A 23244-nucleotide genomic window follows, 5' to 3' on the forward strand; every position below is an offset into this window, starting at 1 on the left:
GACAGGAAATGAACCATTTTGAAATACACCAGAGTATTCTGTTCTTCTTAACCAGTCCCCTCATAGTTCCGGCAGGGAAACAGGAAATGAACCATTTTGAAATACACCAGAGTATTCTGTTCTTCTTAACCAGGAGAAACTAGTTAACCAGAGGGTAACCTGCTAGGGTATTTTCAGAACCTAACTGACTTGGAGGAAGGGAAATGTCCAAATCCAGCAGCTCCAGCCTCCACATGGGAGAAGGGAAAAAAAGAGAAAGGATGTAAATTACTAATATCAGAAATGAAAGAAGGGATAGCACTACAGATCCCATGGACGTTAAAAGGATAATAAAAGAATATTATAAACAACTCTATGCCCACAAATTTGATAACTTGGATGAGAACCCACACAAGAAGAAATAGATGATCTGAATAGGCTTACATCTACTGAAGAAATTGAATCAGTAGTTAATAACCTTCTAAAACAGAAAGCACCAGGCCCAGATGGGTTCACTAGTGACTTCTATCAAGCATTTAAGGAATAAATTACACAAATTCTCCACAATCTATTTCAGAGGACAGAAGCAGAGGGAATACTTCCTAACTCATTCTATGAGGCCTGCATTACCCTAGTACCCTAACAAAGACATGATCAGAAAACTACAGACTAATATCTCTCATGAAGATAGATGAACATAGATGCAAATAGTCTTAGCAAAATATTAGCAAATCAAATCCACCAATGAATAAAAAGAATTACATACCATGACTGTGATATTGTGACTTTTAAGAAAGACATATCAATATAATTGGTCATTCGGATGACCAAATATATTTCTCACACGTACTTGGTTTTCCCCTTTGGTTCGTGGCTCACAGCTCCTGAAACCTTTGGAATTTCCTAAGTTTAGAGAATGGACAAGTTACCTTTTGTTATGCTAATGAGGTGACTTTTGGAAGGCACCTAAGGATGGGCTGGTTGCCCATAGAACCAACCATGTGATTAGAGGGTTGGAACTTTCAGTCCTACCCCCCTGACCTCTAGGTTAGGGAGACGGTCTGGATATTTGATTCGATCACCAATGGCCAATGATTTCACCAATCATGACTATGCAATTAAGCCTCCATAAAAATCCAAAAGGATGGGGTTTGGAGAGCTTCTGGATTGGTGAACATGTGGAGATGTGGGGAGAGTGATGAGCCTGGAGAGGGCACACTCTCTCCCCTCGTACCTTGCCCTATGCATCTCTTCCATCTGGCTGGTCCTGAGTTATATCCTTTCGTAATAAACCAGTAACATGTTTCTGAGTTCTGTGAGCCACTCTAGCAAATTAATCAAACCTGAGGAGGAGGTCGTGGGAACCTCTGATTTAAAGCCCAGTGGGTCAGAAGTACAGGTAACAACCCAGGCTTTCGACTGGCATCTGAACTAAGGTGGGGGGCAGCCTTGTAGGACTGAACCCTTAACCTGTAGACTCTGATGCTCTCTCCAGGTAGAGAGCATGAGAGTTGACTTGAATCGCAGGACACCCTGCTGGTGTCTGGATAATTGCTTGTTGGTGGAGGGAACCCTCCCCACCAATGTTAGAACTGGATCCAGGAACCCAAAAGAATGACCAAGTAGGATTTATCCCAGCTATGCAAGGCTGGTTCAATACTCAAAAGTCAATTAAGGCAATTCATCACATCAGCAGGCTAAAAAAGAAAAATCTAATGATTATGTCAATAGATGCAGAAAAGGCATTCGACAAAATCCAGCACCCATTCATGATAAAACCTCTCAGTAAAATAAGAAAAGAGGGGAACTTCCTCAAGTTGATAAAGAATATCTACCAAAAGAACCTATAGCTAACATCATACTTAATGGTGAGAAACTAGAAGCTTTCCAACTAAGATTAGGAACAAGGCAAAGATATCCCCTCTTACCACTCCTTTTCATCATACTGGAAAATTCTTAGGTTGACAGAAACAGAAACCCAACTTAAAATGACTTTAGCTAAAAAGAGAATCTATTTTTGCTCTGGGAAGTTCAAGGGTAAAGTAAACTCAGGCTTCTGATCTCTCTTACTCCCCCGCCTTCCTCCCCCACCTTCCTCCTTCTCTCTCTCTTTCTTCCTCCTTCTCTCTCCCTCTTTTTCTCTGTTGGGCTCACTTTCTTCTACTGCAGTTGGGGATAAGCATTCCTGGAACATCAGGTGGCATAAAGGAAAGAGAATTAACTTAACACATGTACTACAATCCCTGACTCCATCTAGTATGGAATCTGGGGACAACTGGTAGGCAGAGTGTTGAGGAAAGAAGAAGCCCAAAGACGTTGGCTGCTGTTCTAACATATCCAGGAGCTAGCTCTGTGATCTTGGGCAAGTCACCTGACCTCTATCATTCCCACTTTCCTCATCAGCAAAATATAAAAAATAACCTAGGCCATCAGTTTTCACACTTTAACGAGCATCAGAAACACAGGGGGTGGGACCCTATGCCACAGTGCCTGACTGACTGGTCTAGTTAAACCTGGAGAATTTGCACTGCCAATAAATTTTCAGACGATCCTATTGCTGCTGGTCCAGGGACACACACTTCGAGATGATTTCTGGGGACTTTCCAAATCTGAGATTCTATGGATCTAAAAGCCATGGGAATAAGCAAAGGAAAAGATTAAGAACGATAAAAGGTTTTTAGATTTGGAATCATGATTGTATGAGGGTGTTTTGTTGCTGTTGATTTGATTTTTTTTTTACTGTGCTAAAATATATATAACATTAGGACTTCCCTGGTGGCGCAGTGGTTAAGAATCCGCCTGCCATTGTAGGGGACACAGGTTCGATCCCTGGTCCGGGAAGATCCCACATGCCGAGGAACATCTAAGCCTGGGCGCCACAACTACTGAGCCTGCATGCTGCAACTACTGAAGTCCGTGCGCCTAGAGCCCATGCTCCACAACAAGAGAAGCCACCTCAATGAGAAGCCCACGCACCGCAACGAAGAGTAGCCCCAGCTCGCAGCAAGTAGATAAAGCCTGCGCGCGGCAACGAAGACCCAAAACAGGCAAAAAAAAAAAAAAAAAAAAAAAATATATATATATATATATATATATGACATAAAATTTACCATCTTAACCATTTTTTTTTGGCTGAGCCACATGGCTTGCAGGATCTTAATTTCCTGACTGGGGACCTCAGGCCCCAGCAGTGAGAGTGCCGAGTCCTAACCACTGGGCCGCCAGGGAACTCCCCCATCTTAGCCATTTTTAAGTGTACAGTTTAGTGACATTAAGTACAATCACACTGTTGTAACCATGACCACCATGCGTCTTCAGAACTTTTTCATCATCCCCAAATGAAACTCTGTATCCATGAAACACTAAATACCCATCTCCCCTCCCCCCAGCCCCTGGCAACCACCATTCTACTGTCTGCCTCTGTGGGTCTGACTACTCTAGAAACCTCATATAAGTGGAATCGTACAGTACTTGTCCTTTTGTGTCTGGCTTATTTCACTTAGCATGTTTTCAAGACTCATTCACTTTGCAGCATGTATCAGAATTTCCTTCCTCTTCAAGGCTGAATAATAGTTCTTTGTATGGATAGAGCACATTTTGCTTACCCATTCAGCCATCCATCCATAGTATAGCTGTCTTTACTATGTGTCAGGGCTTTCATTTCAACAAAGGTGGAAGATTTAACATGGTTATTGTAGGGTTTCCCAGGAAGCCAATCTGAGATGGAGATTAGCATACAGGGGGTTGTTAAGGACACCCTTGGGATTGCCACCTAGGGAAGGGAGGAGAAAGAAGCAGGACCTGGCACAGGGAGAAGTTGAACTATGATGTGGTCCCCATGACAGACAGCTCTGTATCTTAGTCATTTTCCCTCTGTTTATGTCTGTGTCCAAATTTTCCTCCTCTTACGAGGACATCAGTCATTGGATTTGGACACACCCTAATCCTGTATGACCTTGTCTTAACTAGTTTACATGTGCAAAGACTCTATCTTCAAATAAGGTCACATTCACAGCTTCCAGATGGAGACAAACTTTGGAGGACACTATTCAACCCAGTACACATGTGATATCTGGAGATGTGGCAGCCATCTTGCAGCCATGAGGCAATAAACCTGAGGACCAAAACCAAAATACTGAGGACTGTGGAGCAGAAGCAAAGACATAGCCTGATTCTTAATGAAATAATTGTACCACAAACCTAACCCTGAGCTTGTCTTCCTCCACACCAGGGGTTGACATACATTTTCTATAAAGGGCAAGATAATAATATTTTACCATTTGCAGGCCATATGATTTCTGTTGCAACTATTCAGCTCTGCTGTTGCAGCAGAAATGCAGCCAGAAATAATATGTAAATGAATGAGCATGACTGTATTCCAATAAAATTATTACAAAAACAGGCAGCAGACCGATTGGCTCACATACCATAGTTTGCCAATTTCTGCTCTGGACTCATTGTCAAGTAAATAGTAAAAACTCTTATGATTTAAGCCTCTACCAAATGTATACCACCTGCTATATCTAGGACAGGGTTTCCCACACTTGGCACTATTGACGTTTCGGGCTAAATAATTCTTTGCTGTCTGTGCATTGTAGGCTGTTAAGTAGAATCCCAAGCTTCTACCCATTAGATGCTGGTAGCACCCTTCAGTTTTGACAACCAGAAAACATCTCCAGACTTTGCCAAATATCTCCTGGGGAGCAAAACTGTCCTTAGTTGAGAACCACTGATCTAGAGTAAATAGCTAGAAATGTAATCAGCAGGTCATAGGGCATGTGAATTTCCAATTTTTCCAGGTCTGCCAAATTGTTCTCTAGTATTTATCCTCTCATCAGTATAATTTCAAGTCTAGTGATTCACTTGTTTAAAGTAAGCTCAGTTGCCTACAATAAAGTGATTATTGCCTGAGCAAAGGACGATATGTCTGAATTTTCACAGCAGGAGTACAAGTTTAAATTTATATTTTATTGGTTTTTTGCCTGCGTTGGGAATTCGTTGCTGCGTGTGGGCTTTCTCTAGTTGAGGCGAGCGGGGGCTACTCTTTGTTGCGGTGCACGGGCTTCTCATTGCGGTGGCTTCTCTTTGTTGCGGAGCACAGGTTCTAGGCATGTGGGCTTCAGTAGCTGTGGCCCGCGGGCTCAATAGTTGTGGCTCATGGGCTCTAGAGCGCAGGCTCAGCAGTCGTGGCACACGGACTTAGTTGCTCTGCCACATGTGGGATCTTCCTGGACCAGGGCTCCAGCCCATGTCCCCTGCATTGGCAAGCAGATTCTTAACCACACCACTAGGGAAGCCCCATGGGAGTACAAGTTTAATCAGCCCTAACTCCTGTGACTCCAGTAATCAAGGAATTAGGTTTTATTTAAGTGAGCTTTACCCTTTACACTTAAAGTATTGATGAGACTATAATTATGGGCTGGTTAATCTTTTCTCTCCTGCTGTGGACATTCGTCTGCTGTTTTCTCTTTACTTACAACAAAAATATCCTTAAGGGAGAAGTAGCAAATGAATAATTAGGAGAGCCCTAGAGGAATTACCCCATCTTTCCAGGTATCAGAGGGTTAAATAGGATAAATGTGAGAGATGAGCACCGTGCTGCTCTGGCTCTATTGAATGCAAGGGACTTTCCTAGGAATAACTGTGATGTAATTGAATATTGGACTCACTGAAATATTAATCCTCTTGTTTTCCCAGTGGGTTTGGGTCATGGTCCCTGTTCTGTTTCTTAAGTGGATGCTTAATAATCCTGATACATCAACAAGGGCCATAACACATATTTATTGAGTGCCAAGCACTACGCTGAACGCTCGATAACGTTCTTTCTTTTAATCCTCACAACAACCCAGTGAGGTAGGTGTTTTGATTATTATTCCCATTTTACAGATGGGAAAGTGGGGGCTCAGAGAGATGAAAATTATGCCCAAGGCAGGGCCGAACATTGCATGATGGGGCTAGAGTTCAAACCCAGGTTTCTCTGGCACAGAGTGTCAAACCACTGTGCTATAACTCTGATTTAGATTCAAGAACTCTGTTGTTCACCAGGCTAACACCTGGCATCAAATCTGGCCCTGGCATTAATACATGGCTTCAGGAAACACAGCTGTTTGGAGGAGGCAACAGCTGTTCATTCATTTATCACTTCACGAAGCCACATGAATTAAAACACCGTAAGGTAAGGCTCAGTTGGTCTCCAACACCAGGATAGGTTATTATTGATTTAATTAAAGAAAAGAAATACTACCCACCCCCCCCCAATACACATACACTTCCTGCTAGAAACACTTGAGTTTTGATTTCTGTAGAGGTAAAGGAATGATTTGTGGCAAAATTTTTTAATGTTATTGATAATAACAATTCTATGTACGTCACCATGCATGTCTGAAAGTGGGAAAGACAAATCAGGATGCTTACCATTCACTCATTCTTTCCTTCTTTTCTTCCCTCCCTCTTTCTTTCTTCCTCCCTTCCTTTCTTCCTTGCTTTCTTTCTTCCTTTTGACAAACATTTACCGAACACTTACCATGGGTTAAGCCCAGTTTTAAGCACTGGGGCACCACAGGAAGTCTTCGTGGACTTGAAAAATCTATCTTATTTCTTTATAAGAGAGAGGCTGCACATCCTTGCAATTGGTATGGAAAGTTTTCTCTGAATAAATGTATCAACTGGATTTCATGAACTATTTCTCAAAATAATCCCCTTAAACTCCTCCTCCCTTAAAGATCTCCAACAGGACATGAAGGAGGAGGAAGGAAAACGGATGAACAGTCCTAGAAAAATAGCCAGGCACGTGCTCGGCAGTAAAAGTGGCCATAGGCCTTTCTCACCTTCTGAGATGGCCCACACTCTGCCTGGGGAGTGTGTTTCTCTCTATATAAATCCACTTCTTACCTATCACTTTGTATCTCACTGAATTCTTTCTGCGATGAGACATCAAGAACATGAGCTTCATTAAGTCCTGAAACCAGGTGTGTGATCTCAGTTGGAAAACCATGGGTTTTGGCCGGGTTTGAGTCCTGGCACGTGGGTTCAAGTCCCAATCTGAGGTGCACAGTTTCAGAATCAGTAAGGCCTAAAAGCAAATAAAGCAACCTAAAAGAGAAAAAATAATGGGGGGGTGGTGAGGAAAAAGAAAAGAAAAAAAAAGTGGCCATAGTCTGGTGAATATCTGCTTCTAGCTTCTCTTTTAGGGCATTTTTTCCCTCTCACTCCCTCTGTATTAGGGCTGCCATAGCAAAGCACTACAGATTGGGGGGCTAAACATCAAAAGTTATTTTCTCACAGCTCTGAAGGCCAGAAGTCCAAGATCAAGGTGTCAGCAGGGTGGGTTTTATCTGAGGCCTCTCTTCTTGGCTTGCACATCGCCATGTACCCGTGGTGTCTCTCCCTCTTCTTATAAGAAGACCAGTCATATTGGATTGGGGCCCAGCTCTAATGACCTCATTTTAACTTAATTACCTCTTTAAAGGCCTTGTCTCCAAATACAGTCACATTCTGAGGTCCTGGGGCTTAGGACTTCTGCACAGGAATTTTAGGGGGATGCAGTTCAGCCCATAATAGCCGCCCTCCCTCCCTCTTCCTAAGTCCCCAGTGGTGACATAATGCCAAAGAGCATTAACTCTGGGGCCAGACAGCTGTATGACCTTTGGTCAAATTATTTAAATGCTGGGATAGGGAGGGTGGGAGGGAGGGAGACGCAAGAGGGAAGAGATATGGGAACATAGGTATATGTATAACTGATTCACTTTGTTATAAAGCAGAAAGTAACACACCATTGTAAAGCAATTATACTCCAATAAAGATGTTAAAAAATTATTTAAATGCTCTGCCTCAGTTTGCTCATCCAAAATAAAGGACTAATAATCACACGTGTCCTATTACATAGGGTCGTTAAATGAGTTGCTACATCTAAGGCACTTAGAACAGTGCCTGGCACAGAGTAAGCACCGTGTAAGCGTTTATTAAACGTGAAAATCAAAAATGCATTTTTACTAAAGCGTTAGGAGAGTGTTACATGTCACTCTCCCAAAGAATTTGCTTTTTCTAGACAATACTCAACATCAGTGACAGAATCGCCACTTCACAATAGGGGAACCGTATATATTTGAGGGTGCGGGCCTTCCAACATTCTTCAAAACGCACTGTTTAGCGAGCACATGATCTACTATAAAATAGTAACAGTAGCCAACATTTATTAAATGCTCACGGGTGTGCTGGGCACCGTGCTCAGGGCTTCCTGGTATGATCTTATTTATGAGGTAGGTACTATTGAAGTAGGTACTATTATTCCCAATTTACAGTTGAGGAAATGGAGGCTCCAAAAAGCCTCATCTCAAGGCCAAGTTCCCCAGTTAGTGAATGAGGAACTTGGTGGGCCCACTCTACGGTGAGCCAATTTAGGGACTGACTGTCACCTGCAGAGTATTGGGGGGAGAGAAGGAGGTCTTCTCTTCTCCCCGACTTTTCCATCACCCCCTGTTCTCCCTCTGCTGAAGGACACGTCCCCAGTGCCCACGGCCAAGGCTGCACTCTCTCTGCTACAGAAAACATCCAAGCTGCCGGGACCCGACCCAGCGGCACCTCACGAGCCCAGCATTTTGAGGGGCAGGCTTCCAAACAGGGTAATAATCGTCCCATTAAAATTAATGTCCATGAAGTGAGCCGTTAAAAGCGTGCAGATTAAAACGGGGGTGGGGGGGAGGGAACTGTTCAATTTAAATCCAAAGGGCTTTTTAAATAGACACTGTATCTTCATTCTTGGAACACTACCCTGGGCAACGGATCAGGTCCCCTCTGCAAAGACTAGGGGGGATTAAGGAGGTGAGTCCCAGGAGAATGGGGAAGTGGTTTCTGGCCAGAAGCAAAGGGAACCAAGGTTTATCCAGGGCCCGCTGCATGCCAGGTGCTTGGCATACATTTCTCTCATTTAATCTCTGCCCCGATCCTAGGAGGGAGGTATTATTATTCCCAGATTACAGGGGGCAGTATAAAACCACGGTTAAGAGTTTAAAGCCTGCGGCAGACTGCCCTAATTTAGATCCAGGTTTATTCCTCATTAACTCTGTGATCTCCTGGCAAGAGACCTTACCTCCCTGTGCCTCAGTTTCCTCATCTGTAAAACAGGATAGTAACAGCACACTCTTACCACCCTAGAACGTGGAAACTCACTTTAGGCAGTGTAGACAGGGGCCTTAGCCCAGTAACCTACACAGAAGGCACTCAGTAAGTGTTGACCATTATTAAATAGGAGAATTGGGGTTGGGTGGATCTGAAGAACCACCAAGATCACAGAGCACAGCTGGGGTCTGAGCCCTGACCGTGCTGCAGGTCAAGGGGAAATCTCTCCATGATAAATCCAGACCCAAACTAAGTTCATAGTCTTGAAGAATCTTTTCCAAGTGACCAAAGGACTCCTCAGGCCTTGGCAACACCCTGCTGGTGGGAAGAAGAGGATCCGAGCTGCCTCATCAGGACCTAGAAGGCTGGCCTGGAGCCACCTCCAGGCTCCCCCAGTTTCCTGAATCCCCATGGATTCAAGATGGGTGAAGGTCTCATTCTCCTCCAAAGAATCCTGAGAGTCCCTTCACTCATCTGCACCGTCACCAGCATGGACAGTTCCAGATTTCCTACTCTGGAGGGTCATAGGGGCAGTTCTCGGATTGGAAAAAAAAAAAAAGGAGCTAAAATTCCCTGCCGGCGGCCCCCATCCCCGACCCCGCCGACCCCTTAGCGTCGCCATTGCGCGTTAAATCGGGATCACTGCTAGAAACTAACCCCTGTAGGAAAGTAATCTTGACAAAGGAAGCAGACAAAAATAAGTTTCCTTCTGGAAAACCCCTTGTGAGGGTCTTTCGGGCGGAGGCGCGGTGTGCCGGGAACAGCCGAGACTAAGGGCCGACCCCCTAATCCTCTCCCCGCCTCCATCAAGGTTTCTAGCGGCGCTGTGGGCGTTTAAGGGTCTGGAGGCCTATCTCAGATGGGGGTGGGGTTGTGCGTCGGGTGTGCTCATATCCGCAGCCTACAGGTGCGGAGTCAGACCTGAAAGTAGGCAAGTTGGGTTGAATCCGGCCCTCTCATGAGATTTTGAATCGACCCACCTCCCCCAAACCAAACAATAGCTTCGGAACATTTTTTGAATAATGCAGTCGAATTCGATATCGGCTTCATCCAAAACGGCAAATAAGCCTGCCCCCCTCGCCAAATCGGAATTGGAGCTGAATTCAGGAAAAAGAGACGGAGAAAACCTCCCCTGGCGCTCCACGCCTCCGCGAGGGTCTCCCGCGACCCCTGAAACCAGAGACCCAAGCGGCCGGTCGCCTTCAGGCGTCCCAGCGCCCCGCGCTCCTCTTCTCCCAACCCGCGCGCCCCCTCACTGCCGGCGCCGCTAGGGTTAAAAGTTACCTCTCGGTTTCTTCTGCCTGCACCCCCCCCCCGGGGCCGGATGATGTAACCCCCCTCCCCGCGCCCTCCCCGCCCCCTCCACCATGTGACACTTTAATTAATAATAGCGCCGTCAGCACAACAAACGCACAACACAAGGAGAAACTTGGTGTCCAGGGGAGGCCCCCGGCGACTGGAGCGCGGCGGAGGCAGGCGCAGAGGCCGAGGCAGAGGAGGCGAGGGGCGGCCCGACGCGGGGAGGGAGAGAGGCGAGCGGTCATGTGCCCGTGCCCCCTGCACCGCGGCCGCGGCCCGCCGGCGGTGTGCGCCTGCAGCGCGGGCCGCCTGGGTCTGCGCTCGTCCGCCGCGCAGCTCACGGCCGCCCGGCTCAAGGCGCTCGGCGACGAGCTGCACCAGCGCACCATGTGGCGGCGCCGCGCGCGGAGCCGGAGGGCGCCGGCGCCCAGCGCGCTCCCCACCTACTGGCCCTGGCTGTGCGCGGCCGCGCAGGTGGCGGCGCTGGCGGCCTGGCTGCTCGGCAGGCGGAACTTGTAGGAACGCGGGGCTTCTTGGTGGGGCCGAAGCCGAGACCCAGCCGGAGCGAGCAACAGGTACGCTAGCGAGCGAGCGCCAGCGCGCGGTGTCTGGGGACTGGAGACTTGCGGCTGGCTTGGGAGCGGGAGAGCCTCAAGTTTGGCGTTCTTCTCTTCCCATCTCCTTCTTGCTCCGCAAGGATCTCGGTCCCCCTCCTAGGCAGTCCCCATCTCTCCTTCCAAGTACCGGCTCTACCGTTTCTGCCCCTTCTCTCCGAGTCCTTAAGCGCATCTTGCCACTCTCTCCATCGGGGTGGCTTTGGGAGGACTTTAGCCTCCGTAAGCCCCACCAGCGGCTCAAGCAAACACACAGTGCAAGTAAAAACTGGGCTTGCTCTGAGAACAGTTATAGGCCAAGCCAAAGAATTATAATCTATCGCGGTTTCAAGACGAGCCCTCAGTCCTCTTTCAGACGCCTGCCACTCCAGAGTCGCCACCGTTTCCATCACCGCCGCTCCAGACCCCCTTCTCCTTAAGTGTCACTTCTCCAGTTTCTGTTGCCCGTCTCCCGGCGCCCCGAGCACTTCTCGCGACTTCCTCCCCCTCCTGGTTCCTGGCCGGCTCCGTCTTTCTCCCTACCTAAAACTTTGCAGTTTTCCTCCGCTCTGGCAACTTCTTCTCCCCTCCAGCGAGGTGTCCCGTTTGAGGAGCTTGGCCTCCTCTTCACCAAACGGAGGAACTGAGATGAAGGAGATGCCCCCAAGTGAGCTGGGATCGGAGGCTCTCAGGGAAACTCCAAGGGGAAGCCTTAATGAAAGAGCATCAGCTGAGCTCTATCTGGGTGCTAGGCCTTGTTGAGGGAGGAGGTGTTTGAGAGCCTGCAGTATGCTAGGCACTGCGCGGCGGGGGTGGGGAGTGAGTATGGAGCTAGTGTGTCTGGTACCAGTAGGAGAAAGGTACTGAGCACCTACTGTGCGCTAGGCCCTTGGGATTGGGGAATTACTGAGCACCAGCTGTGCGCCTGGCACTGTGCTAGGCGCTTTAGGGGAGCAAACGTGTAAGGATCGTCTTTTCAGATTCTGGAATAGAGAGGAGAGCTGCAGTGAGTGCGAGTGGAGAGAATCAGGCTGAGCTTACCAAAGGTGGGTCTAGGGCCGGAAGGTGAAGGTCGAAGGTGAGAAAGCCAGCCTCGGGATGCCATGGCCCACAGAAACCGAGCTCTCGGGTCGCGGCTGAGCCCCGCGGTGCGCCAACACCCTGGGAAGCTGGCGCGGCGCCCGCAGGGAGAGGCGGCAGCCGGAGCGTGGGGGGTGGCAGCGCCCGGGGAGATGCGGGGGTGCGCGGGGTGTGAGCCGGGAGCGCGGGCGACAGATGTCTCGTGGGCCGGCGCAGCCCGGGCGCTGGCGAAGAGAGGTGCGCGCTTCGGGACGCTCTCTGCCCGGCTCGGAGGTCACATCCGATTCTCCTCCTCCCGGAGGAGAGGCCCGGGGCTGCCCTCGACCGCAGAAGCCCAGGCTGGGGCCGCCGAATCCTAGAGGCAGGAACAGAATTTTGGATGGGGCACGGGGAGGTGGGGCAGAAAAAGGGAGCCAAGCAAGAGACGCGAAGCCCAAAGTGTGTAATTTAGGGAAAGGCGGAATGAAGGTGGGAAAGGAGGCAAAGAAAAAACGGGCGGCGAGACGAGGAAAGAAAGGCGGGGGAGCTGGAGAAAGAGAGAGTTCCTGGAGAACAAGATAGTGGCAACGTGGATTAGAAAGATGGGAAGCGAGGGGAATCCAGTAGAAAGGGCGAGGAGGGCTAGGACACCGCTTCCTCCAGTCTTGGAGACCAGGCGAGGCTGGGGAGGCGCTGCCTTCTCGGGACTAGACGGTGCAGGATGCTGGGCGTCCCACCTAGGGGGCGGAGAGCGCCCACCAGAGCCCGACTGGCGCGCGTCGGGGCCGGGGGTGCTCCCGGGGCCCTCAGGAGTAGGCTGCCGCCCTGGAGGTGGCCCGAAACCTCCGCGAGGGCGCGCGGGGCGAACGCAGCGCGTCTCTCTGAGCTCGGGCGCGAGGAAGGACCCACGCGACAAGGAAGGGGGACGGGAAGGAGTTTTCGCCGGTGCGGCGTCAGCGGATAATTGTCGTCGCAGAGTTTATTTTCCCTTCCTGACTCTGCTTCAGCCCCAGAGCCCCGTGCTACGTCCTGACTCCAGGCCACCTCCTTAGCATACCCCTGGGTTCTCCTCCATCCTGCTGTGTCCCGTCCGGGCGTCCCCAGCAGGCACACCCTCTAGGGTCCTCCCGCCTCGGGTGCCCTGACCCCAGAATGCCCGGCACGGCTTTCCTGCCGCGCTGCACCTCACTCCCTCGGATCTCCGGTAGAATGGTATTGAACAGAATGTATACCACTACCATCCCGGGCTTCGCCTTGCTGGGTCTCCCAGGCTCGGCCCCTATCACAAGGACTTGGCTTCTCTCGCTGCTACCTCCACCTCGGGGCTTTCTTGTGCTTTGGGCTTAACCGGGGGAAACCCATCTTTCTCCAGCCTTCCCTAAGTTAGCAAGACGTGAAAGGAAATCCCCTGGAGAAAGACAGTTTGTTGAGTTGTGTGTGGTCCTCTCCACATTTCCTACCCCAGAAGAGAAATGGGAATGCTCACAGGGTGCCTTATTGGTTTCAGGGAGGCCTGAATCAGCCATCTAGAGCAGACCATTCTCTTAGGTTAAAGGTGAGCTTAGCTATATGCATGACAGCAGTTTCAACAAGCTTGTTTTGAGCCTCTACTGTGAGCCAGCAATAGTTTGCTTAGAAGTCATCATTAAACAGACAAACAAAAATCCAACCTCTCCTCTGAGACTCAGTTTTCCTATATGTAAAATGGGGACAATAATAGTACTTAAATGCACAGCTGTTGTCAAGAGGGTAAAATGAAGTCATTTACAGAGAGCTCTAAAACAGTGCCTGGCACATAAGAAGTGAATATAAATGTGAGCTATCATGACTATGATTGTGCATTTAATATCTTTCTTTCCGAAAGCAGACAACACTTTGCCATTGTCATTGCTGGTGATTCCACACTATTCTTACTTGCCATTTTGGGGAATCAAGGCCACATGGGCCAGGATAGTATAGGGGTTAAGAGCATGGGTTTAGGGATCAGATGAAACTGGATTTAAGTCCCAGCCCAAGACCTTTCTGGCAGTGTGACTTTGGGTAAGAACCGTAACCTCTCTGAGCCTTTATCTGTAAACCGGAGCTGTATCTCTATCAGGATTGTTGGGAGGTTGATAGGAGAGCATCTATTTCACGTGCCCAGTGCAGTGCCTGGCACTTAGTTCAGTTGTCAGAGGATGCTATGAAATGGTTAATGCCATTCAAAAGGGAAACTGAGGCAGAGAGCGTCCACCTGAGTCGTCCCAAAGGATCGATCAATGGCGAAGTCAGAACTGGCATTGGAGTCTCTGCCTTTGAAGGCCTGCAGCACACAGCCCGTCGGATGACTTGAGGGATGCGGGGGAGGAGATGATACCAGGGCGGCAAGCAGAAGGGGTGGTGAGCCTCGAATTCCTGCACTAGAGAGATTCCCTTTCTGAGGGAGCCTCGGGGGAAGCTCCTTGGAGGCTGGGGAGGCCTGGCGGAGAATGAGTGTGATTTAACCAGTCACTGCTCCAAGATACAGGAGAGGGAACAAAAGATGCTTTATGGTGAGCGCTGGCTGGTGGAAGCGTGGGAGGGAGAAGTGTCACTTGCCTTGGGTGGGGGTCGGGGGGAGGGAAAGAGAAGGAGGAGGATTCGGGCTGGGGTGGGCAGAACCTTGCCTTAGGACTAAGGAGAGGGGAGAAAGGGGTACTCTGCGCACCCAAGAGGCGACGTAGTCAGCAGCAAGGAAGATAATGGGCCAGCAGGAGCCTGCTTTAATGAGTTAATGACGGTCTGGCCTGCCCGCCAGACATGCTAACTGGTTCTTGGAAGGTATTTGGGGGATTAAGTGGTTAAACCTGGAGGCGCATCCCTCAGGCCTCCCTCCCAGACTGCTGCACCCCTGCCAGGATTACTTTTAGAGCTTGAAAGCCTAGGCAAGGAAGGAAAGGAGTGAGCGGAGGAAGAGACAGCTGTTGGGGAGGAAACCCCCACCGCTGCCCCCCCAGGAAGCGGCCAGATGTGCAGGACGGTGGCAGCCTTCCTGCCACATGGTCGCTGTCTGGAGTCACACTCTTGCCTACCGAGAGGCCAGGACTCAAGTGACTGAGCTGTGGATGTAAAAACAGCCCCACCCGGGAAGAATTAAATACACCCGCAGGTACGGGCTGCGTGGATTTGGCAACCGCACCTCTGGGTTTTGAAAAGTCAGCTTTCCAGACCTCCATTGGGGGTGGGAGGAGTGGAGTGGGGGCTTCTGTCGCCCTTCTGGTCATCACTGTGTGTGACAGGATTTCATGGTAACAGTGAGCTGCCCCCACACGGTCCCTAGCCCATGGCAACTTGCTTGTCACATAGTAGATACAAAATAACTATGATGAATACATGAATCATTCAGAAACTGTGCACGGTGAGCATTAGTGTTTCCTAAATTCGGCCTCTTTCACTTTTTCTCCTATTAATTATTGAGTTCCTACTGTGTGCAGGGCATGGTGGACACAGGAAGGACCAAGACATAGAAGCCCCTGCTCTCACGGAGCCTACATTTTAGTGGGAAGAGACAGATGATAAATCAGTAAAGATTGTTCTGGTTACAGCTGCTGTGTAACCAATTACTCCAAAACTTAGTGGCTTAAAACAACTATTCAATTAGGCTCATACATTCTGTGGGTTAGAAATTCAGACAAAGCATAGCAGGGGTGACTTGTCTCAGTTCCAGGCTGACTGGGGGCTGGAGTCATTGTGATGGGATCTTCATTTATAGGCCTGGCTGTTGATGCTGGGTGCCAGCTGGGACTGCCAGTCAGAGCATCTACACTCAGTCTCCTCTTGTGTCTTGGGCTTCCCCACAACATGGCAGCCTCACAGTAGATGGATTCTGACCTGGTATCTTAGAGCTCCGAAGGCAAGTGTCTCGGAGGGTCAGATGGAAGCTGCTTTGCCTTTTTTGACCCAGCTTCAGACATCACTTTGGTTCAGCCCAGATTTAAGGGGAGTGGAATTAGACACTACCCCATGGGGGAGTGGCCAGGTTCTAGAATAGCCAATGGGAGAGAAGATATTGCCGTGGCCATCTTTGGATTATGCAGTCTAACACAGAATTTCAGAAAGCGTTCAGGGCTCTAAAGGTAACACACGAAGATAACGTCCAGGCACACCTCGGAGACACTGTGGGTTTGGTTCAGACCACTGCAATACGGCGAGTCACAAATGTTTTGGTTTCCCAGTGCATATAAAAGTTATGTTTACATGATACTGTAGTCTATTAAGTGTGCAGTAGTATTACGTCTTTAAAAACAATGTACACACCTCCATTAAAAAATACTTTATTGCTAAAAAATGCTAACCATCATCTAAACCTTCCATAAGTCATAATCTTTTTGCAACAATCACATCAAAGATCACAGATCACCGTAACAAATATAATAATGACGGAAGATTTGAAATATTGTGAGAATTATCCCAATGTGACACAGAGACACGAAGTGAGCAAATGCTGTTGGAAAGAAAGATGGCATCAATAGACTTGCTCGACACAGGGTTGCCACAAACCTTCGATTTGTAAAAAATGCAAACATCTCCGAGGTCTGCCTTTCATAGCGAGAGCCTGGAGCGCTCCTTACCTGCACTGGTTGGAGATGGTCACTTAGAGGAGGAACCAAGGAACCAATGCTGTGAGTGACGAAAAGGAGCCAACCACGTGAGTACCTGGAAGAAAGGTGTTCTGGGGAGGTGAGACTTTGCACCGTGTGCTTGAGGAGGAGGAAAACGAGCAGTGGGCTAAGACCACGTGAACTTGGGGGAGAGGAAGACAGAGGGCAGGCAGGGGCCAGATCAGGCCATGGTAGGGACGTTGAGTTTTGTTGTCAAGGGATTCACAAGTGCTGACAGTACATGAAGAGGTGCTTTATAAGAGGAGAATTAGATGTGATGCAATGAACTACTCATCCTCATGCATTTGCAAATATGAATTGAGCACCAGCTCAGGGCTAGGCACCAGGATGCAGGGATGCAGAGATGAGTAAGTCCCAGAACCTGGCCTCAGATGCTCCTAGACCTCAGGAGCAGGAGACCCCGGCTCTGACCCCCACTCCAGCCTACTCTCACTGGAGGAGACCTCCCACCAAGGTCTGAGAGATCCTGGCCCTTGTGCCAGCTCTGCCCAGCCCTCAGTGCCCTCAGAAGTTTGTGGATACTGGCTGGATTTCCATTCAATTCCATATTGTCTCCCCTCCCTCCTTCCTGCTTTAAACTGGTGCCCTGCAGTTGGGTGAGGGATCTCTGTTTTAGGCCACATCAGTGAGATGTGTCCTTTTAGTACTGCTGGATACCCAGGAAGAGAGAAAGCTCCTTTCCCTGCCCTGTGGAGAGAAAATTGGCTGCCCCACAGGGTGTTGCCATCTTTGAACTTTTGCCCCACAGGCCATGGACTTGGGCAAGATGGAATTAAATTGTTTTGGGAAACTTAATAATAATAATAAAATAATAATGTAATATTCCTTTTTTTAAGAAAAAATAGCTTTTTCTTGATTACAAAAAATATTACAAGCACGTTATCAAATACTTGGAAAATACTGAAAAAAAGAAAGATTTAATCGATTGTTTTTATCTCACTACCCATTGTTAACATTTTGAGAGGTTTCTTTCCATTTTAAAAAAAATGCACTGAGAGGTACTTTAACAAGTAGAATCCCTCTAAATGCATTCTCTGTAATTTGACTTTGTCATTATATCATGGACATTTCTTCATGCTTTATAGTATTTTCTATGACACGCTTCTTTTTTTTTTTTTTTTTTTTTTTTTTTTGGCGGTATGCGGGCCTCTCACTGTTGTGGCCTCTCCCGTTGCAGAGCACAGGCTCACGGGCCCAGCCGCTCCGGGCATGTGGGATCTTCCTGGACTGGGGCACGAACCCGTGTCCCCTGCATCGGCAGGCGGACTCTCAACCACTGCGCCACCAGGGGAGCCCTACAACATGCTTCTTAGAGGTTGCTTAGTATTTCTGTTTAGCTCTTCCACGATTTACCTTCTCAGGCAGCTATTATTGGACATTTAGACAGTTTCCAGTGTGATGCAGAACATCCTTGGGTGTAACTCTGGATACACCACAGGTGATTTTCTTAAGAATGCCCACAAGTGGAACTTTGATATCAAAAGTGTAGGTAAACATTCTTTTATTATAAAGGTTGTCTAAAAGAGTACAAGATCTTGTAGTTTCTAGATAAACTCTGCTGCTTGTTCCCTTTTCTCATTTACGTCCCTGGCCACCATCCATAATGTGGTTATTGGCTTGTCTGTGGAGCAGGCTGTTACCATCCCCAGCTAAATCTGTGTTATCTTTTTCTGGAATATCCTTCATGGACCGCATCTCTAGCCATTGTTGGAGTGCATGAGTGAGATGACTGCTGACATGCCCATTCCAACTTCAGGGAAAGGCTGCAAGTCATAGCAGTGTCAATAAGAGTTTGAAGAGCTTCTCTGCCTGCCTGGCTGTACTTGGATCTGGTGCATGGTACTTAATAAATACTGTAGGATGCTAACATATTGATGGTGGGGAAACTTAGACAAAGTGAGTTTGGAGGGGTCTTCAGAGGGTGGGAATGTGTCAAGGGCCACGGGATAGATTTAAGAAGAGGTAGCGTTTTCAAAGACAGCCCAGATTTATAATGTTTCAGCCTGTTGGCACACCATGGGGCCTCATTCTTGACTCAGAAGATTTAACTGCTGGTAACTGTTTATCTAATTCACCCAGATTTTATGCTGAGGTAGGACAGCTTGATGGACGGTGACATGAACTTTGGAGTCAGGCTGACTTTCAGATCCGGTCCTGATCGGCCATTTCCCAGTTATGTGACCTTAGGCATGTCCCTCTACCTTCTGAGCAGTATAAGGCATATCACTGCCGTTCAGAAAAGGGTAAATGATAGTGCAGGATATGTGTTGTTCTTATTTGGTGTAAATTTCAGTCCATGGGCCCATATTCAGAGTATGGTGGCAACTCTTAGGGGACTTTTCTGAGCTTTTTGTACAAAGCAGTTGCTAATCCTGCCCCCGCCCCCAACAGCCTTCTTAAGCCACTGCGCCAGGGCTGGGGGAACCTCCAGGACAGGACTCCCCAACCTGGGGGACACTAGCCTCCGGGTCCCGTGAGGGCCCCAGTCCTGGCTTTTTGTCCATCACTGTATCCCAGCACCTGGCATGGTGACCAGTGCAGAATGGGCATTCACTAACTACTGAATGAATGGATGGATGAATGAGTAAATGAATGAATGAATTTGGGAGAGGCTCAGGGAATTGGGGACACCCCCCCAGAAATGAGACATAAAATTGGCTGACTTCATACCCCTCTATTCGCCGCCCCCGCCCCCCGACTTCAGAGAGAAATCATTGCTTTGATCTCAAAAGTATGACCCAAAGAGATCACTGTTCTAAAAACACAGCCAGAAATAGACAGGACTTTAGAAACCACCTGACACAACTCCCTCACCTTATAGATGGGGAAACCAAGGCACAGAGATGGCTTCTGAAGGTGAAAATGAGGTGGGCTTACATGCCAGCTGTCTCTGTCGAAGAATGTCTTAGCGTCTAGGCAGAAGTCGAAACCTGGTAGTTTCCTGGCTGTAATTGGCCTGCCATTTAGCTTTATTTGACTTGCATGTCTTCCGCCACACGCTTAAAAATCAGGCACTTTGGGCTTCCCTGGTGGCGCAGTGGTTGAGCGTCCGCCTGCCGATGCAGGGGACGCGGGTTCGTGCCCCGGTCCGGGAGGATCCCACATGCCGCGGAGCGGCTGGGCCCGTGGGCTATGGCCGCTGGGCCTGCGCGTCCGGAGCCTGTGCTCCGTGGCGGGAGAGGCCACATCAGTGAGAGGCCCACGTACCGCAAAAAAAACAAAAAAAACAAAAACAAAAAAACAAAAAAAACCTGAAGTTCCTAGAGGTGAACTTGTTGGGTGAAAGAATATGTGTGTTGTAACATGTGATACATAAGGCGAGATTGCTTTAAGAAGGGTCTGTCCATTTAGTTTGGTGTCGATTGTGTGCTGTGCTACCCCCAACTTCTTAGTGCTTATTCTTTTGGACATCAAGTTAGTTTGGCATTCAAGGCCCACCTGCCAGAACTTCATAGTGGGCAGAGTTCTGAGGTCTCTGGGCTGTCTCCACAGACTTCATATAATCAATAACTCTTCACTGATAGCATTGATAACTATTCACAGTTAACAGGGGCAATAGATAGGTAGGCAGAGAGAAGGAAGCACATCTTCCAGGAGCTGCCAATGGCCTCTTCCTTTCTCATACACCCCACACCTAGCCTTCTGCTCTTTTAGTCCGCTCAGCCACCGTCTCCTCAGAGCCCAGTGTCCTAACTGGCCAGCATGAGCTACATGGACAGAGATTTAAATGCTAACATGGACCAGAGCATCTTCCCTCTAGGAGGATTCCACATGGAGAGCTTTGTACCCATGATTCTTAGACATCAGGACCGACCACTGGTACCATTTGAACTCCATGGTCAAAATCAACCCGCTGAAACCAAAGATGGAAGAGTGGGTAATAAGAACCTGCTGTCTAGCACAGGAAACTCTACTCAATACTCTGTAATGACCTATATGGGAATAGAATAAAAAAGAGTGGATATATGTACATGTGTAACTGATTCACTTTGCTGTACAGCAGAAACTAACACAACATTGTAAATCAACTATACTCCAATAAAAATTAATTTAAAAAAAACAAAGATGGAAGAGTGGGGAAGTTCCCACCATTATTCACGTGCTCACTTAGCCATTGTCACTCAACAGGTTGAATTGAACACCTGCTCTGTGCAGGGCACGGTGCTGAGCCCTGAGGATGAAATCCTGGGTCAAGGGGAGAGACAAGTGTGTGTAAATGCACAGAAAGTATTCTGGGGGGCTTAGGGGTGGAGTGAAGGCGGCTTTCCTTTTATTTCTATATCCTTCTCTGCTATTTGAACTTCTAACTTATCACATATGCAAACGGCAAGAGCAAAAAAGATATTTTTTTCAACTAAAAATTGGGACCTCTTAGGAGGGAACCCAAGAGTCCTAACTCTTCTCAGATGTAGGGAAAAGGGGGTGAGGCTCCTGCTCTAACGGTGCAGCGGGATTCACAGCTCACAGCTCTCCACCTGCAGCGCCCCAGTCCAGGCAGCCGGTCTCTCGAGGCTTCTCCCTCTCTGTCCCCCGCCCCTCCACTCTGTGGTCGCAAAGTGGAAATAGGGACATTTAAGAACAGGCATTTCATGAATCTCTTCACTTGTGAGCTTTGGTTGTGAGTCAGCATTTGAGAAAGTGCTTTATGAGCCAAGTTTGAGGAAAAACATCCCAGGGGCAGTTCAAGTGGTTCATAGGGAGCTGTGGACTTTATGTTTTTAAACTAGTTTAAAATTGTACAATGACTCCTTACTCCTTTCAAAAAAAGAAAAGAAAAAAATAACATAAACAATACAGAAGTAAAGTATACCAAGTAGAGCGCTGTAATTGTTCTTTTACTCCACCCCCAAAGCCACTCCCCTGGGGTAACTTTCAGGCTGGAGTATATAACAACAATAACAATAATAATAACAACAAATGCAGACCTTATGATGTGCTGGACTTCTAAGTCCTCACATATGTTAACACTTTCAGTCCTTACATCAACACAGTAAGATTCGATATACTCCCCCACCTTTTTCGTATAAGGAAACTGAGACCCAGAGAGGTTAATAACTGGCCCAAGGTCACACAGCTTTTAAGTGTCTGAATCAGGATTCCAACTCAGGTGTCGAGCTCCAGAGTCTGGGTTCTTAACCATTATACTATTTTGCCTCTCTGCCATACTTTTTATATGGATCTATAGATAGATATAGCTATCTGTGTACACACACACACATATTCATTAAAGGAAAAAAATCTGGGGCATGTGCTCTTTTCAATTAAAAATCGTAGCCATCTTTCTGTCTCAGTACATTTAGGTTTACCTCTTTCTGATAGGCAGGCGGCTTAATTTGTTAATCCAGTCTCCTGTCAATAAACACATGGGTTGTTTCCAAACTACAGATTTGTAATAAATTCCAAATTTATTACAAATAAAGCTGGAGGGAACATCCTTGAGCACATTTATCTGACTGCTTCTGTGGGCTAGTGGAGGGTGTCCAATTTAAAGTCCCCCAGAAGAAACAAACAAAAAAAAGAGTTATACTTACTGACATAACATATCCTGAAGTGAAAAAAATGCCAACTAAAAAACGAACAAACAAATCCTCCAGAAGTGTATACAGAGGCCCACCCTCTGTGGAGCGTGCTGTCGTGGTGTTGATGCCGTGCAGAGGTGTGCTTCTAATATTCATCCTTCACTGTGGACGCCAACCGGTAATCAGTACACAAACGGGCACAGGAATTTGTCCATTTAGCAGCCCTGGGAAACCCTTAGAAAGACTCATTATACGCTCAATGATTTACAGGTAGGAAAAGTGAAAATCAGTTGCTGGTCCTAGTTTTGCAAGGAAACAATACAGTTTCTCGCCTGATGCCACTGTTATTTTCCCTTCGTCATCTCCATTCAACTCAGGTATCAACACAGCCTCAATTGTCACAACTTTCAGATGCAGTTCCCTGCTCATCAGGGTCCCCTGTTTGAGCCATACTTGTCACTGCCCTTGCGCCTTGCTTAGGCCCTTCCCCCACCTAAACGATCCTGCCTTCTTCCAAATATGGCAAAAACATTGTCTGGGGCTTCCCTGGTGGCGCAGTGGTTGAGAATCTGCCTGCCAATGCAGGGGACACGGGTTTGAGCCCTGGTCTGGGAAGATCCCACATGCCGCGGAGCAACTAGGCCCTTGAGCCACAACTACTGAGCCTGCGCGTCTGGAGCTTGTGCTCCACAACAAGAGAGGCCGCGATAGTGAGAGGCCCACGAACTGCGATGAAGAGTGGCCCCCGCTCGCCGCAACTAGAGAAAGCCCACGCACAGAAACGAAGACCCAACACAGCCAAAAATAAATAAATAAATAAATAAAATTAAATACACAAAGAAACCATTTAATTAAAAAAAAAAAGGTCTGTGTATCTTCAAGGCCCAGTTCAAATCCTGCTTCCTCTCTGAAGCTTTCCTGGTGAGTGTAACCGCATATCGACTTCTGGGCTCTAAACACACCCAGACCAATGTGTCTGCACACTCATTGTCTGCAGACAATGGTCTTTTACAGTCCTGGCCTCTGGCATTTCATGTC

The 23244-nt window shown here is 48.0% G+C and overlaps 1 protein-coding gene across 1 annotated transcript; it reads left to right on the plus strand.

The window, feature by feature from the left end:
- Window positions 1–10638: 10638 nt before the first annotated feature.
- On the plus strand, window positions 10639–10914 carry HRK (harakiri, BCL2 interacting protein). The gene has a single exon (XM_060029379.1). It carries the CDS (start codon window positions 10639–10641, stop codon window positions 10912–10914), a length of 276 nt encoding a protein of 91 aa, XP_059885362.1.
- The last annotated feature ends 12330 nt before the right edge of the window (window positions 10915–23244 follow it).

The sequence above is a fragment of the Delphinus delphis genome, chromosome 13 (genome assembly GCF_949987515.2).
Source record: "Delphinus delphis chromosome 13, mDelDel1.2, whole genome shotgun sequence".
Classification (NCBI taxonomy): Eukaryota; Metazoa; Chordata; class Mammalia; order Artiodactyla; family Delphinidae; genus Delphinus; species Delphinus delphis.